The sequence below is a fragment of the Muntiacus reevesi genome, chromosome 12 (genome assembly GCF_963930625.1).
Source record: "Muntiacus reevesi chromosome 12, mMunRee1.1, whole genome shotgun sequence".
In the NCBI taxonomy this organism is placed as follows: Eukaryota; Metazoa; Chordata; class Mammalia; order Artiodactyla; family Cervidae; genus Muntiacus; species Muntiacus reevesi.
This window is the reverse complement of record NC_089260.1, coordinates 69,383,704-69,396,964: the sequence shown is the minus strand read 5'-3', so window position 1 is coordinate 69,396,964 and position 13,261 is coordinate 69,383,704. Positions and strand designations below refer to the sequence as shown.

The following is a 13,261-nucleotide window of genomic DNA, read 5'->3' as shown; positions in this document are numbered from 1 at the left end:
TTATGGAATGGTTGTGGCTACTGAATGGAGATGCTTTCCTGTTTTTGCCCTCTGTCAGCCATGCCATGCCTCTGTCTTGGCAGAGTCATTACTTAGTGGGTCTCACCCAGTTTGATGTGATACCACTTCAGGATCCCAATCCTCATGGTCGTTACCAATCAACTTGATCTCCATCCATCCAGTGAAATGTAAGTAGATTCCAACATAAGACAAAACGTACATTGCCTCTTTCTTCCGAGTCACGCTAGTGTCATAAAAACTCCCAACAGGAGGAAGCACTTCTCTGATCTCCTTCCTTCAGAAAAATGACTTGGGCCTGGAGAATTCACATCTCACTGGGAGGAAAAACCAGTGCGTTAACAGCTTAATATTAATGGGGATGGAGATGTAATACATAATGCATTTTCTTTCAGTCACAGAAGATCTCATTAGACGGAATGCCGAGCACAATGACTGTGTAATTTTTTCCCTGGAGGAGCTCTCCTTGCACCAGCAAGAAATAGAAAGACTGGAGCATATTGACAAGTGGTGCCGGGATTTAAAAATCCTCTATCTTCAAAATAACCTCATTGGAAAAATCGGTAAGTCTTCAGGACTTTGTTCTCATGGTTTCTTTAGCATTTTGAATGGCAGGATATTGGCAAATGCAGTGTGATTTCTTAGAGGAAGAAAGAGAATTGCATGGAGGGATAGCTGCAACCATCTCTCAGTGATTGTTTATGGAGCTGTTTCCCCGAACCTTTCTGTGCCCGGTCCATCTCCTTTGCCCGGGGATCTCCATCAAGGAGTTGGGAGGACCTGTTGATGGCTAGGAACACATTAGTTGACCTATACCTTTAAAACCTGATTTTTTTAAAGGTGTCATAGAGAGGAATCCAGGCATTTGTCATGAACCTGAAAGGATTATGTGAGAGCTGACTAAGTCCTTGTCAGATCCCAGCCTGGGATAGCCAGGTCTATGTATCGAGAATGTACGTGTGCCAGGCATCATGCTCAGGATTGGGTATTGAGAGGGGTTCACAATGACAGCCCTGTTTACTGCTCCAGCTTGGAATGAAATGAGAGGTAAAAATAAACAGGTAGATGAAGAACCAAAAATCAGCAATATAGCTAGTAAAAACTCTGGAGAGTATGGCTTATGCTTGCAGTGCCCCCAGAATTAAACATATGCACCACCCAGCTGCATGCAGAACTCGACCACCACAGGCTTCCCTACGGTGACTTGTGGCAGGAAGGGCTGGAGACCCCAGACCCAGGAGAGAGTGGGACGGGCACGCCCAGTTCCTTCTCCTAGTTCACTCGTCAGGTGAGTCGGCCCTCCCCATCCAATTGCCACCCCGACCCCTGGGAAGAATGAGTTAAGGGAACAGAGAGAAGCGAAGCCTGTAGAGTCGCAATAACGGGGGTTCCTGCCACATGGAAACAGGAGGAGCACCCTCCCTCAGAAAAGCCACAGAGAAGCTTAGTGGTGTGAGCACGTAGATCCAGGTTTGAACCCTGCCTCCGCCGCTAAAAAACCGTGCCATTAGGCAAGTCAGTTAACTGTTGATCTGTGTCTTAGTCTTGAGTCTGTAAAACAGTCAACAGCCTCTGGCACACGGACGTGTGCGGTATCAGAGCTGCACGAAACAATGTGCTTAGCTTTCTGCCGGACCCCCTCGCCACCTACAAGGAAGAAGTGTCTGGCCCCCAGTGGTAGCATCACTGTGGTTAGAAGCTCTGGTGATGTAGTCAGTCGCCTAAAGCTTAGTGGATAACCAAAAATGGGCTCTAGGGAAACAAAAAGTCTAGAATTTGCATACTTTTTGAAGGTTTATTAAAATTCATTGTATTCCTTCAGATACTTATTTTTGGCATCTTGTACTTTACCAGAAATTAGAAACTCTGGCACATTGTCCCACTAAAAGGGCTGTTACAGAAAACTACCCGCTTTTATCACGAGGGCATTAGAGAGTTGTCCTAATTGTGCCTCTCTAAAAGAGTTCCCGAAATCTTCATCTCCACAGCTGGGTCCGTCACAATTACTAATTAGCAGCATAGTATTTCAGTCCTTTTCAGAGCTGTGAGAAAGCTTGAATTTTTGCTTCCGAAGTATTCTTAAATTAAACACGCTTTTAAATCCTAATAATGGGATTTTTCAGCACAACTCCACCCATAGGCGTTTAGGTGCTTATTTAGCAAGTAAAACTGTTTCTGGAGGATTCAGACATGCTCTTGGGCCCTAGAGGGAGCAGTTTGCAAAACACTTGCCTTTGCTGAAGCTCTGTTCTTCCCTGGGAGCTCCAGGAGGGCTGGCGGTGGGGTGGGGTGTAGGTTCTGCTTGATGTGGCTCCAGAGGTCACCTGAGGACTGTCCAGGGTCTGTTAAAATGGGGCCAGGGCCTCACCCCAGACTTACTGACTCAGAGCCTGAGAGGATGCGCTCCCAGAATCTCCATTGGTCACAGGTTCCCCATGAGCCTCAGCCCTGGCCAGAAGTTGAAAGCCTCAGGGCGGCCTGAAATGGGGGATGGGTTTGTTCAGTTTAGTCGCTCAGTCGTGTCTGATTCTTTGTGACCCCATAGACCGCAGCACACCAGGCTTCCCTGTCCATTGCCAACTCCTGGAGTTTTCTCAGACTCGTGTCCATTGAGTAAGTGATGCTGTCCAACCATCTCATCCTCTGTCATCCCCTACTCTTCCTGCCTTCAGACTTTCCCAGAGTTAGGGTCTTTTCCAGTGAGTCAGTTCTTCGCATCCGGTGGCCAGAGTACTGGAGTTTCAGCTTCAGCATCAGTCCTTCCAATGAATATTCAGAACTGATTTCTTTTAGAATTGACTGTTTTGATCTCCTTGAAGTTCAAGGGACTCTTCAGAGTCTTCTCCAACACTACAGTTCAAAAGCATCGTTCTTTGGCACTCAGCTTTCTTTATGGTCCAACTCTCACATCCATACATGACTACTGGAAAAACCATAGTTTTGACTACATGGATCTTTGTTGGGAAAGTATGTCTCTGCTTTTTAATATGCTATCTAGGTTTGTCATAACTTTACTTCCAAGGAGCAAGCTTCTTTTAATTTCATGGGTGCAGTCACCATTTGCAGTGATTTTGGACTCCAAGAAAATAAAATCTGCCACTGTTTCCATTGGTTCCCCATCTGTTTGCCATGAAGTGATGGGACCAGATGCCATGATCTTAGTTTTTTGAATGTTGAGTTTTAAGTCAGCTTTTTCACTCTCCTCTTTCACTTTCATCACTTTCACCCTCCTTGCTTTCTGCCATAAGGGTGGCATCATCTGCTTATCTGAGGTTATTGATATTTCTCCCGAAAATCTTGATTCCAGCTTGTGCTTCATCCAGCCCAGCATTTCACATGATGTACTCTGCATATAAGTTAAATAAGCATTACTTTGCCAACAAAAGTCAGTCTAGTCAAGGCTATGGTTTTTCCAATAGTCGTGTATGGATGTGAGAATTGGACTATAAAGAAAGCTGAGCACCAAAGAACTGATGCTTTTGAACTGTGGTGTTGGAGAAGACTCTTGAGAGTCCCTCGGACTGCAAGGAGATCCAACCAGTCCATCCTAAAGGAGATCAGTCCTGGGTATTCATTGGAAGGACTAATGTTGAAGCTGAAGCTCCCAATACTTGGGCCACCTGATGTGAAGAGCTGACTCATTTGAAAAGACCCTGATGCTGGGAAAGATTGAAGGTGGGAGGAAAAGGGGATGACAAAGGATGAGATGGTTGGATGGCATCACTGACTCAATTGACTTGAGTTTGGGTAAACTCCAGGAGTTGGTGATGGACAGGGAGGCCTAGCGTGCTGCAGCCCATGGGGTCACAAAGAGTCAGACATGACTGAGCAACTGAACTGAACTGAAATCTGCATATAAGTTAAGTAAGCAAGGTGACAGTATACAGCCTTGACATACTCCTTTCTCAATTTGGAACCAGTCTGTTGTTCCATATCCAATTCTAACTGTTACTTCTTGACCTGAATATACATTTCTCAGGAGGCAGATCAGGTGGTCTGGTATTCCCATCTCTTGAAGAATTTTCCACAGTTTGTTGTGATTCACACACTCAAAGACTTTAGCATAGTCAATGAAACAGAAGTAGATCTTTTTCTGGAATTTTCTTGCCTTTTCTATGATCCAGTGGATGTTGGCAATTTGATCTCTGACTTTTCTAAATCCAGCTTGAACATCTGGAGGTTCTTCAGTTCACGTACTGTTGAAGCCTCACTTGGAGAATTTTGAGCATTATTTTGCTAGCGTGTGAGATGAGTGCAATTGTGCAGTATTTTGAACATTCTTTGGCATTGTGTTTCTTTGGGACTGGAATATGAACTAACCTTTTGTAGTCCTGTAGCCACCGCTGAGTTTTCTGAATCTGCTGGCATATTGAGTGTAGCACTTTCACAGCATCATTTTTTAGGACTTGGAATGGCTCAGCTGGAATTCCATCACTCTACTAGCTTTGTTTGTAGTGATGCTTCTTAAGACCCACTTGATTTTGAATTCCAGGATGTCTGGCTCTAGGTGAGTGATCACACCATCATGGTTATCTGGGTCATGAAGATCTTTTTTGTATAATTCTGTGTATTCTTGCCACCTCTTCTTAATATCTTCTGCTTCTGTTAAGTCCATTCTGTTTCTGTCCTTTATTGTGCCCATCTTTGCATGAAATGTTCCCTTGGTATCTCTAATTTTCTTGAAGAGATGTCTAGTCTTTCCCATTCTATTGTTTTCCTCTATTTCTTCCCACTGATCACTGAGGAAGGCTTTCTTATCTCTCCTTGCTATTCTTTGGAACTCTTCATTCAAATGGGTATATCTTTCCTTTCCTCCTTTGCCTTTCACTTCTCTTCTTTTCTCAGCAATTTGTAAGGCTTCCTCAGACAACCATATTGCCTATTTGCATTTCTTCTTCTTGGGGATGGTTTTAATCACTACCTCCTGTGCAATCTTATGAACCTCTGTTCATAGTTCCTCAGGTACTCTATCAGATCTAATCCTTCGAATCTATTTGTTACTTCCACTGTATAGTCATAAGGGATTTGATTTAGATCATACATGAATGGTCTAGTGGTGGTTGTCCATACTTTCTTCAATTTAAGTCTCAATTTTGCAATGAGGAGTTCATGATCTGAGCCACACTCAGCTCCTGGGGATGGGTTTGTAGGTCTGGTTTTATATAGCCTTTGCATGGGAACTGATCCCAGGATGGTTTGGTCTAGAACAGTAACCCCCTGTTCCAGGTACCCAGGAAGCTCTGTATATTTTTCCTTATAGAGATTTTTTTTTTTTTTCTGACCAATTTGGCCCATTGTCCTTGATTTAATTTAGAAAACCCTCACAAAACAAATCTTAACTTTTCTTCTACCAGTTAGCATTTAGAGATTATATAGTTTAGCATTTAGAGGGTTATACATATAACAAAAATGGAGAAGGAAAGGTATTTTATTGTGCAGTTTTAACAATGATAACTATGTGTATTTCTGTTTGGGGTATGGACTAGACACTCTATTATAATCTTTGGCACCTAGAGCTCTACAAATCTCTGATGATCAAATACTCGGATATTGATTTGGAACTCTTGTCAGCATCAGTATCGCTTAGAATGGTATAATTGCTGAGAGAAGCTTTTTGTTCAAAAATCCTCATTTAAAAAAATGAGTAAACTGAGGCTCAAAGAGGTAAATTTTTATTTTCAGGTCAATGGAACCAAATATGTGATATTTATAAATTTTAGATGAATATTGATGATGATAAAGGTGATGGTTATAAATCATCATATTTGACTGTCATAATATCCCTGGAAAATGGTGCAGAGGAAGTGTTAAGTGAACCTGCCCTGATGCATGTTTCTTAGCAGGGTTTTCTGTATTCATGTTGTCTTAGAAAGGACTCTCCTTTAAAAGTGCAATGTAATGATTTAGTGCCAGACTCTGCAGTCAGATTTCCTGGCTTTGCCACTTAACCTTGAATAACTGGATTAATTTTCTGCACCTTGATGTTCTCATTTGTATAAGGGAGACAGCAGTAGTTTTTACTTCATAGGGTTATTAGGAAGATTAAATGAGATAATATGCAGAATGCTTAGAAAATTGTATGGCTTGTAATAAGCACCCAGCAGTGTAAGCTATGGTATTATTTAAGCTGTTTTTAAAGGGCCCCATCCTAGAATGATCCCTTGACTTATTTATGCTTTTGCTTTGCCTATATGGGCTTGCATATTTATTTAAAACCATAATCCTATATCAGAATGATTTTGACTTCAAGCACAGGAAAACACAACTCAAGATGACTTAGCAGTAAGGAAATCTGTCCTACAACCCAACTATTAACTCTAGAGACAGGCCAATCTCCAGTTCCTTCTCTCTGCTGCACCAGCCACTGTGGGCTTCATCCTATAGCTGATTCCTTCAGCTTTGCAAGATGACTGTGAGTCAGTAAAGATAGTGTTTCCATTCTCGCCTGGAAAATCCCATGGACAGAGGAGCCTGGCAGGCTGCAATCCAGAGGGTCGCAAAGAGTCAGACAAGACTGAGCAACTGAGCACACACACAGGAAAAAGAAAAAGGAAATTCACAAGCATGAAACACAGGCCGTTGCCTCTCATCTGATCAGGAGCACAGGCTGCGCACGCCCTGCCCTCTACCACAGTTGCCAGGAGACTGCCCTGGGCAGGACGACTCGGCCTGGGCTCCCGAGCTGTCGCTACCAAGGAACATGGGATTGCCATGCACTTGGCCTGCGTGGTTAAGCCTAACCCCAGAGTTAGGACTGAGCAGAGACATGAGCAGAATTGGGTTCCCTCGGGAAGAAGAGAGGGAGAAATGGATGCTGAGTAGGCAACCAGCCATGTCTGATGTACAGATACAGGTTTGGAAAAGCAACATGATTTTGGATAACCATAATGATTCTTAGACTCTTGTTGTCATTTTCATAACAGATTATGTAAAAATGTCTTTTATCTTGAAAGTTAACTAATTCCATTATTTGTATGTTTCAGAAAATGTTAGCAAACTCAAGAAACTTGAATATTTGAATTTGGCTTTAAACAACATCGAAAAAATTGAAAATCTAGAAGGTAAGAACTTTCTTCTAATAATTTATTTATTAATTAAAATTGATACTTAAAATTAGATATAACAGTATTGCTTAAACAATAGGTAGACTTTTCAAATTAACATTTTTACCTCAGTCTTATATTTGTCATTCTCGTTGGAAAAAATCAGATGATAGTAAGATACATAAATTCAACAGTGGAAGTCCCCTTGGCCCCTTCCTAACCCAGCTTCCTTCCCTGAATCAGTAGTATTAACCTTCTGGTGTATAGAAGGTGGTGTTACTACATTTTGCTTTGTATCAATGGGATCATACTATGAATATTGTTTTCAAAATGAATTTCTTCCATGAAATTGCCTTGTTTTTCTGATATCCAGGAAAGGTGGGGAGCCCTGGATGATGGAACGATTGTAGACTGAGTTGTCCAGCCGCTAATCTGCAGATGGACACTTAGATGGTTCCAGCGTTTTGCACTCTGTGTACATGTGTAAATTTTTTTCTAGGGTAGATTCTTAGAATTCCTTGGTTTTAACATGCATACTTTTGGAAAATATTGTTCTCCAAGAAGGTTGCATTGATTTCCACTTGTATTGGTGTTCAATGTGAATACCCATTTTCCCCCCAGGTTCACTAATGCTTTTTATAAGCTATCTTTTCTTAGTGATCAGAAGATATTGTTCTCTAGCAAATTTTAAAATTTGTACTTCACTTATTATTATTGATCTTCCATATAACCTTTCAGATGTTTATTGAATATTTGTATTTTTTCTTATGTGAATAACTGTTTCATAACTTGGCTTTTTTTCCTACTGATTTTTCTTCATGTACTCTTATACATTCCAGATATTAATACCTCGTTATATATGTTATAAATCTTTTCTCTTGAGCCTGCTACTTTTGTTTCAATCAAGATGCTGGTATTGTTCAGAAGTCTTATTTTTGAAATGGGTATAGTCCAATTTATCAGTCGTTTTCTTCTTTATGATTTCTGAATACAGATATATTCCATCAAAGTTCTAAGTATAGTCATTTCATTCTTTACATTTAATCTCTCTAATGTACTTCAGATTTATCATGTAAATGTTTTCAAATGGAAATATTTGAACCATTTAGTACTTTGAAATTTGAGATATAATTTACGTAACAGTCTATGGGGTCACAGAGGCAGACATGACTTAGCGGCTGAACAACTTAAAATTCACTGAAAATACATGATTCAGTGATTTTTAGTATATTTGCAAGGTTGTGGACCCATCATCACTATCTAATTCTGGAACATTTTCATCACCCCCAAAGAAATCCCCATATTCATTAGCATTCACTCCCCATTCACCTCCTATCCCAGCCCCTAACAACCCCTAATCTGCTTTCTGTCTCCATAGATTTTCCCATCCTGTACATGTCCTGTAAGTGGAATCAAACAATATATGGACAATATTTGGTCTTCTGACTTCTTAGCCTAATGTGTCCAAGGTCCATCCATATTGTAGGATGCATCTGTACTTAATCCTTTTAAGGGCTAAACAATATTCCAATAATGATAATAGTATTACAAATAATAATAATAATGATATTCAGTAATATTCCAATATAGATACACCTCATTTTGTTTACCTGTTCATTAGCTGATGCATGTTTGAGTTGTGTCCACTTTTTGGTTATTGTGAGTATAGCCTCTGTGAACATTAATGTACAAGTTTTTGCATAAACTTATGTTTTCTGTTAGTTTAGTATACCTAGGAATGGAATTCCTGGGTCATATGGTGACTCTGTGCTTAATTCTATTTTCAGGAACTGCCAAATGTTTTCCAAAGCAGTCACACCATTTGCCACTCCCACTAGCAATTTATGAGGGCTCCATCCTGACAAACACTTGTCATTTTCTGCTTTTATTTATTTATTTTTGTAGTAGTCATCCTAGTGGGTGTGGAGTGGTATCTCATTGTTGTTCTGATTTGCATTCGCCTAATGACTAATGAGTTTGGGCATTTTTAAAAATGTGCTTATTGGCCGTTTGTGTATCTTCTTTGGCGAAATCTTCTTTATTCAAAATCTTTGCCCATTTTCTAACCAGCTTATTTGTTGTTTGACTGTTGAATTGTAAGACTTATTTTTATGTTTTGAATGCTGGAGTCCAATCAAATAAATGATTTGTTGATATCTTCTCCCACTTTGTGGGTTTTCTTGTCAACTTCCTCATTGGTGTTCCTTGGAACCCAATGGGTTCTTTCTTCTTCAATAACTTTATTGAGGTTTAATTGATGTACAGAAACCTGCACATGTTTAATGTATACAGTTTGTTGAGTTTGGACCTATGCACACACATGTGAAACCATCACCACAACCCAGGAAACAGGCATGTCCATCCCCTGTTTTCTCTGATCTCCCCTAAAACTTCCTTTAATCTAGTAGAACGTCCTACTAGGTTGATCTTCCACGTCGCTTCCCCTATGTTCCTTATTTAAACCGCGTTGTCGTATTGCTCTACGTTCTGGGAGGTTTCCTGTTTTACACTTCGCAGACTTCTATTTTGTGCTGTTATTTTTCCCACTCAGCGTCCAGTACCACCCAGTGTCTGCTGAAACCGCAAAGGCTTTGGTTGATTAGGTGCTTGTGTGGGCTCACTCTGCAGTTGTGAGGCTGTGTTTACACATCCAGCCTCTTGCCTGGCTGGCAGCACCACGTGGACTCCGCAAGCGGGCAGGGGCATGGAGCAGGCAAGCTGCTCTACCCACCCCACTCCCACCTGCCAAGGGCTAAAATTAGGAGGACATTACTTAGGTTGTGTTGGACTTTAGCCTATTTGTCTCACAGTGTCGACATTGGTATTTCAGTGGCCATCGAGGTTGTATATCAATAAAGACATAAATATTTGTCATACATTTTTAATGTTCATCCTCAAAACCTGCAGCATCATCACTAAGAAAGCCCCCAAACCATCATCAGTGCTGGAGCTGAGATGGTTCTTTTCATCACTGGCATCTTTCTGCCTTAGCTCCCTCTCAGATACCACTCTCCAGCCTGGTTACCATAGTCTCATGTGAACGCATGAGATAACAAAATCTGTCTTATATCTATGTTCTGTAGTAGTGACGTGTCAGTCTACGATGTCAGAGAAAGAATTTAAACTCTCACTCTCAGTTGGCTTGTCCAGGGCTTGTTCTTTTCCTTAGCAAAGAATCCGAAAGGAGGTGCGGAGTGCTGGGCTTTGCAGTGTGTGTTGGCCACAGAACACTAGAGGGCAGCATTGTCACTGTTGTCTTTGAGCTTTGGGAGCTTGGTCCGCAGTGGACACGTCCTCCTTTGGTGTTCTGCCTTCCAGCTCTAATACAGATGCACTGGGCTCAGGGTTGCCTGGGGAGCTGAGCAGTAGGGAGGGATGGATGCCTTATCTTTTGGCAAATGTGTACTTTTTGTTTGATTTAAATGTTTGAGGTAGAGAGGAGGGTGTATATACTCAGCTCACCTACTTGAGTCAATCTCAGTGTAATCTTAAACGTAAGCTGGATTTTTGTTTGTTCATTTTGCTGGATGGCAAACCATAGCTGTATCCCTCTTTCTTTTTTCTCTTGTTGTGGATTCACCAGGATAGAATCAAGTGCCTATTTTTTTTCCATCGCTCCTCCTTACCTACCCTAACCTGGGAAGATGGGAGGGGCTTCTGTGAGTGCCAGCTCTCCCCCTTCGGAAATCACCGTGTTGGTTTCAGTGACATTCAGACCCCTGTGGGCCGCTGAGCTGGATCTTCTCAGCACAGAGGATAAAGCGTGGGACACAGTTGAAGGCAGGGTTACCCTAACTCCGAAGAGGAGATTTTCTCTGGCTGGCTAGTTCAGCAGGAATTGTTCTTTCAAACGGCAGATGTGGCTTAATTGCTTATGTGTAAGCCTAGCAGAAGAAAAATTAAGATTCATCACTTTGAAAAACATAATGAACATTTGGAGGGTTCTGCATTTACAAAATTACAGCAAAATTCAAAAATTATCTGAAGTTTTTAGTTTGTTGGAGTCTTCCAAATGTCAGTCTTTTCTTATATGGAAGAAAATATAGTTAAAATATCTCTCAAGTGTCCCGAAGTAAACTTAAGAAATACCAGGCAACCTGTATCTTAAGTCAGACTCCCCCAGATATATCCTTTACACTTCACAAAATCCATCTAACTTTTTTTTTTTTTGCTAATATAAAGAAACATACAGGCACAGAGATATAAACTTAATTATATTTATTTGTTTAGTTTCATATTTATTCTTCATATGGTGACTGAGTTCACATTATTATGATTTAATGACTGAATTATCAAGTATATTGATGTGTTTTAAATAACTGTTTATTGTTTGGCACTGGAGGTGTTTTTAATTATGTTTGCTCTTGTGAATAGAACTGTTCTAAACAGTTTTGTACAAATTACCTGTTCCCAGTTGATGTATTTGACCAGGACCTTTTCCTCCCCAATGAAATTCTGGATCAAGCGGAAAAAGAAACTTTTAAGAGCCTGTTTTATGTATTGATAGGTAGAATGCTGAAAAAAAATTTTTTGTATGATAACCTTGCCAATATATTAAAAATTCAGTTTTGAAGATAAGAAGTTACTGAGTTTCCTTCACCTGTGTAGCTGAATCTCAAATATATAAAAGTATTGAGTTGTTCTTGTGTATTTTAGGTATTCATCTTTTTAATAATTCATATTTTACCTTATTAATACAACACACAGCTTTAAAAGTCAAAGTGATATAGTCAGATACAAACTGAAACAAATCATGTCTGATACAGAATGTTGATGACATCAATAACATCTAGACATAAAGAAGGCAGAAAAATTGTTTTGAGGAGTTGAAAGTGAAAGAAAATGTGGAGAATTCAGTCTGGATGTGTTGAATGTGGAATGTCTTGCAGACATGTAGAAACAGGAGTGTGGTGTTCAGTTGGATGGTCAGATACAGATTTCTTGTTTGGGAGTCATTGGAATCTGGGGTTAGTAAAACCAGTGAACATGACTATTGTCATCAGGACCATAAGGAGAGGGGAGTATTGGGTCATTGATGGAAATCTGGGTTATATCACCACTGATGGGGTGGAAAAGCCTGTAAAAGATCAAGAGGAATAGATGACATTATAAAGGAGAACAAGGAGAGAGTAGTGTCCCTGTTTCAAGACACTTGGGGGATTTAAGGGACAGTCCATGGTCAATCCCACCATATGCAGCAGACTCTTTGAGTGACATAGTGTGTTGAAGAGGGTCTATTAGATCTGTCAGCAGGACGGTCTTTGGTCACCTTTAGAGGAGCAAGTCTACTAGAAGAGTAGAGTGTTGGGGGTAGAGGCCAGCTACTATGGGCGGAGTTCATGGGGATTGAGATAGAAGAACAGTGAATGTAGAGTCAAGGTGACTTGTGATGTCTCAGTGGGCATTGCCTACCTCTGAGTTCTGCCTACCTCTCTAGGTTCACTTCTTGGTGCCTTTGCGTATTAAATTTTCTTTTCCTGCAATTCTCTTCTTTTTCTCCACACTGCACATAAGCTTAAAGTGAAATATCATGGGTATTTTTTTATCACTTTATCCTGAAGACCTGGGTCAGCAACTTATACATAGGTACCCAGTAACTCCTAAATAGATGGATGGATGAATAGAGGGTAAGAACCTATATCTGGAAGCGCTAAGTTAGAACTAACTTATTTGGAAGAGACTGGCTTTGGGTATGACGAGAGAGGAGGGACACGTGGGATTCTAGACAAGGTGGAGACAGGTGCTAGGATCAGTAAGGGGGCGAGAACACTGTCATTCAGCGAGATTGGCTCCATCATACAGCCTTTAGAAATGAGAACCACCTTGCCATCGGCGACATGATTGCAGAGCTATGAACCAACCTGAATTCTGGTTGAATTCAGAACCAATCTGGTTCATATTGGTGAAGTTAACATAAGATATCAGGAACCAAAGTTTGCCCTAAGTTATATAGCTGCAAAACAATGACAGAAAAGCAGTGTATTATCAGGAAGCCTGTAGGAAAAGTGGAGTATGTAGAAGTTTGAAGAAATGAGCACAGAGCAAGGTAGAAGTGGGTTGTCAGCTGGCGATGGTTCTCTAGATACTGATGCCTACCAAATCTGCCATATTAATCCAGCACCCGTGAGCCGGTCACGGGGGAGACAGCCTTATGTGAACCTCTCCCACAGGGCCGCCGTAGAAACAAGGTCAGCTCTTCT

General features: G+C 40.9%; 1 protein-coding gene across 3 annotated transcripts in view; it reads left to right on the top strand.

The window, feature by feature from the left end:
• The window catches only part of DNAAF11 (dynein axonemal assembly factor 11), a 71,298-nt gene that overhangs the window by 13,672 nt on the left and 44,365 nt on the right, over window positions 1–13,261 (top strand). For all 3 annotated transcript variants that reach the window (XM_065902906.1, XM_065902905.1, XM_065902904.1), the window contains 2 exons: window positions 414–581; window positions 7,002–7,079. Coding sequence is in view for 2 of the 3 variants with exons in the window: in XM_065902905.1 (XP_065758977.1) it covers window positions 414–581; window positions 7,002–7,079 (246 nt within the window). In the remaining variant the exon portion in view is untranslated. The remainder of the gene's footprint in view (window positions 1–413; window positions 582–7,001; window positions 7,080–13,261) is intronic.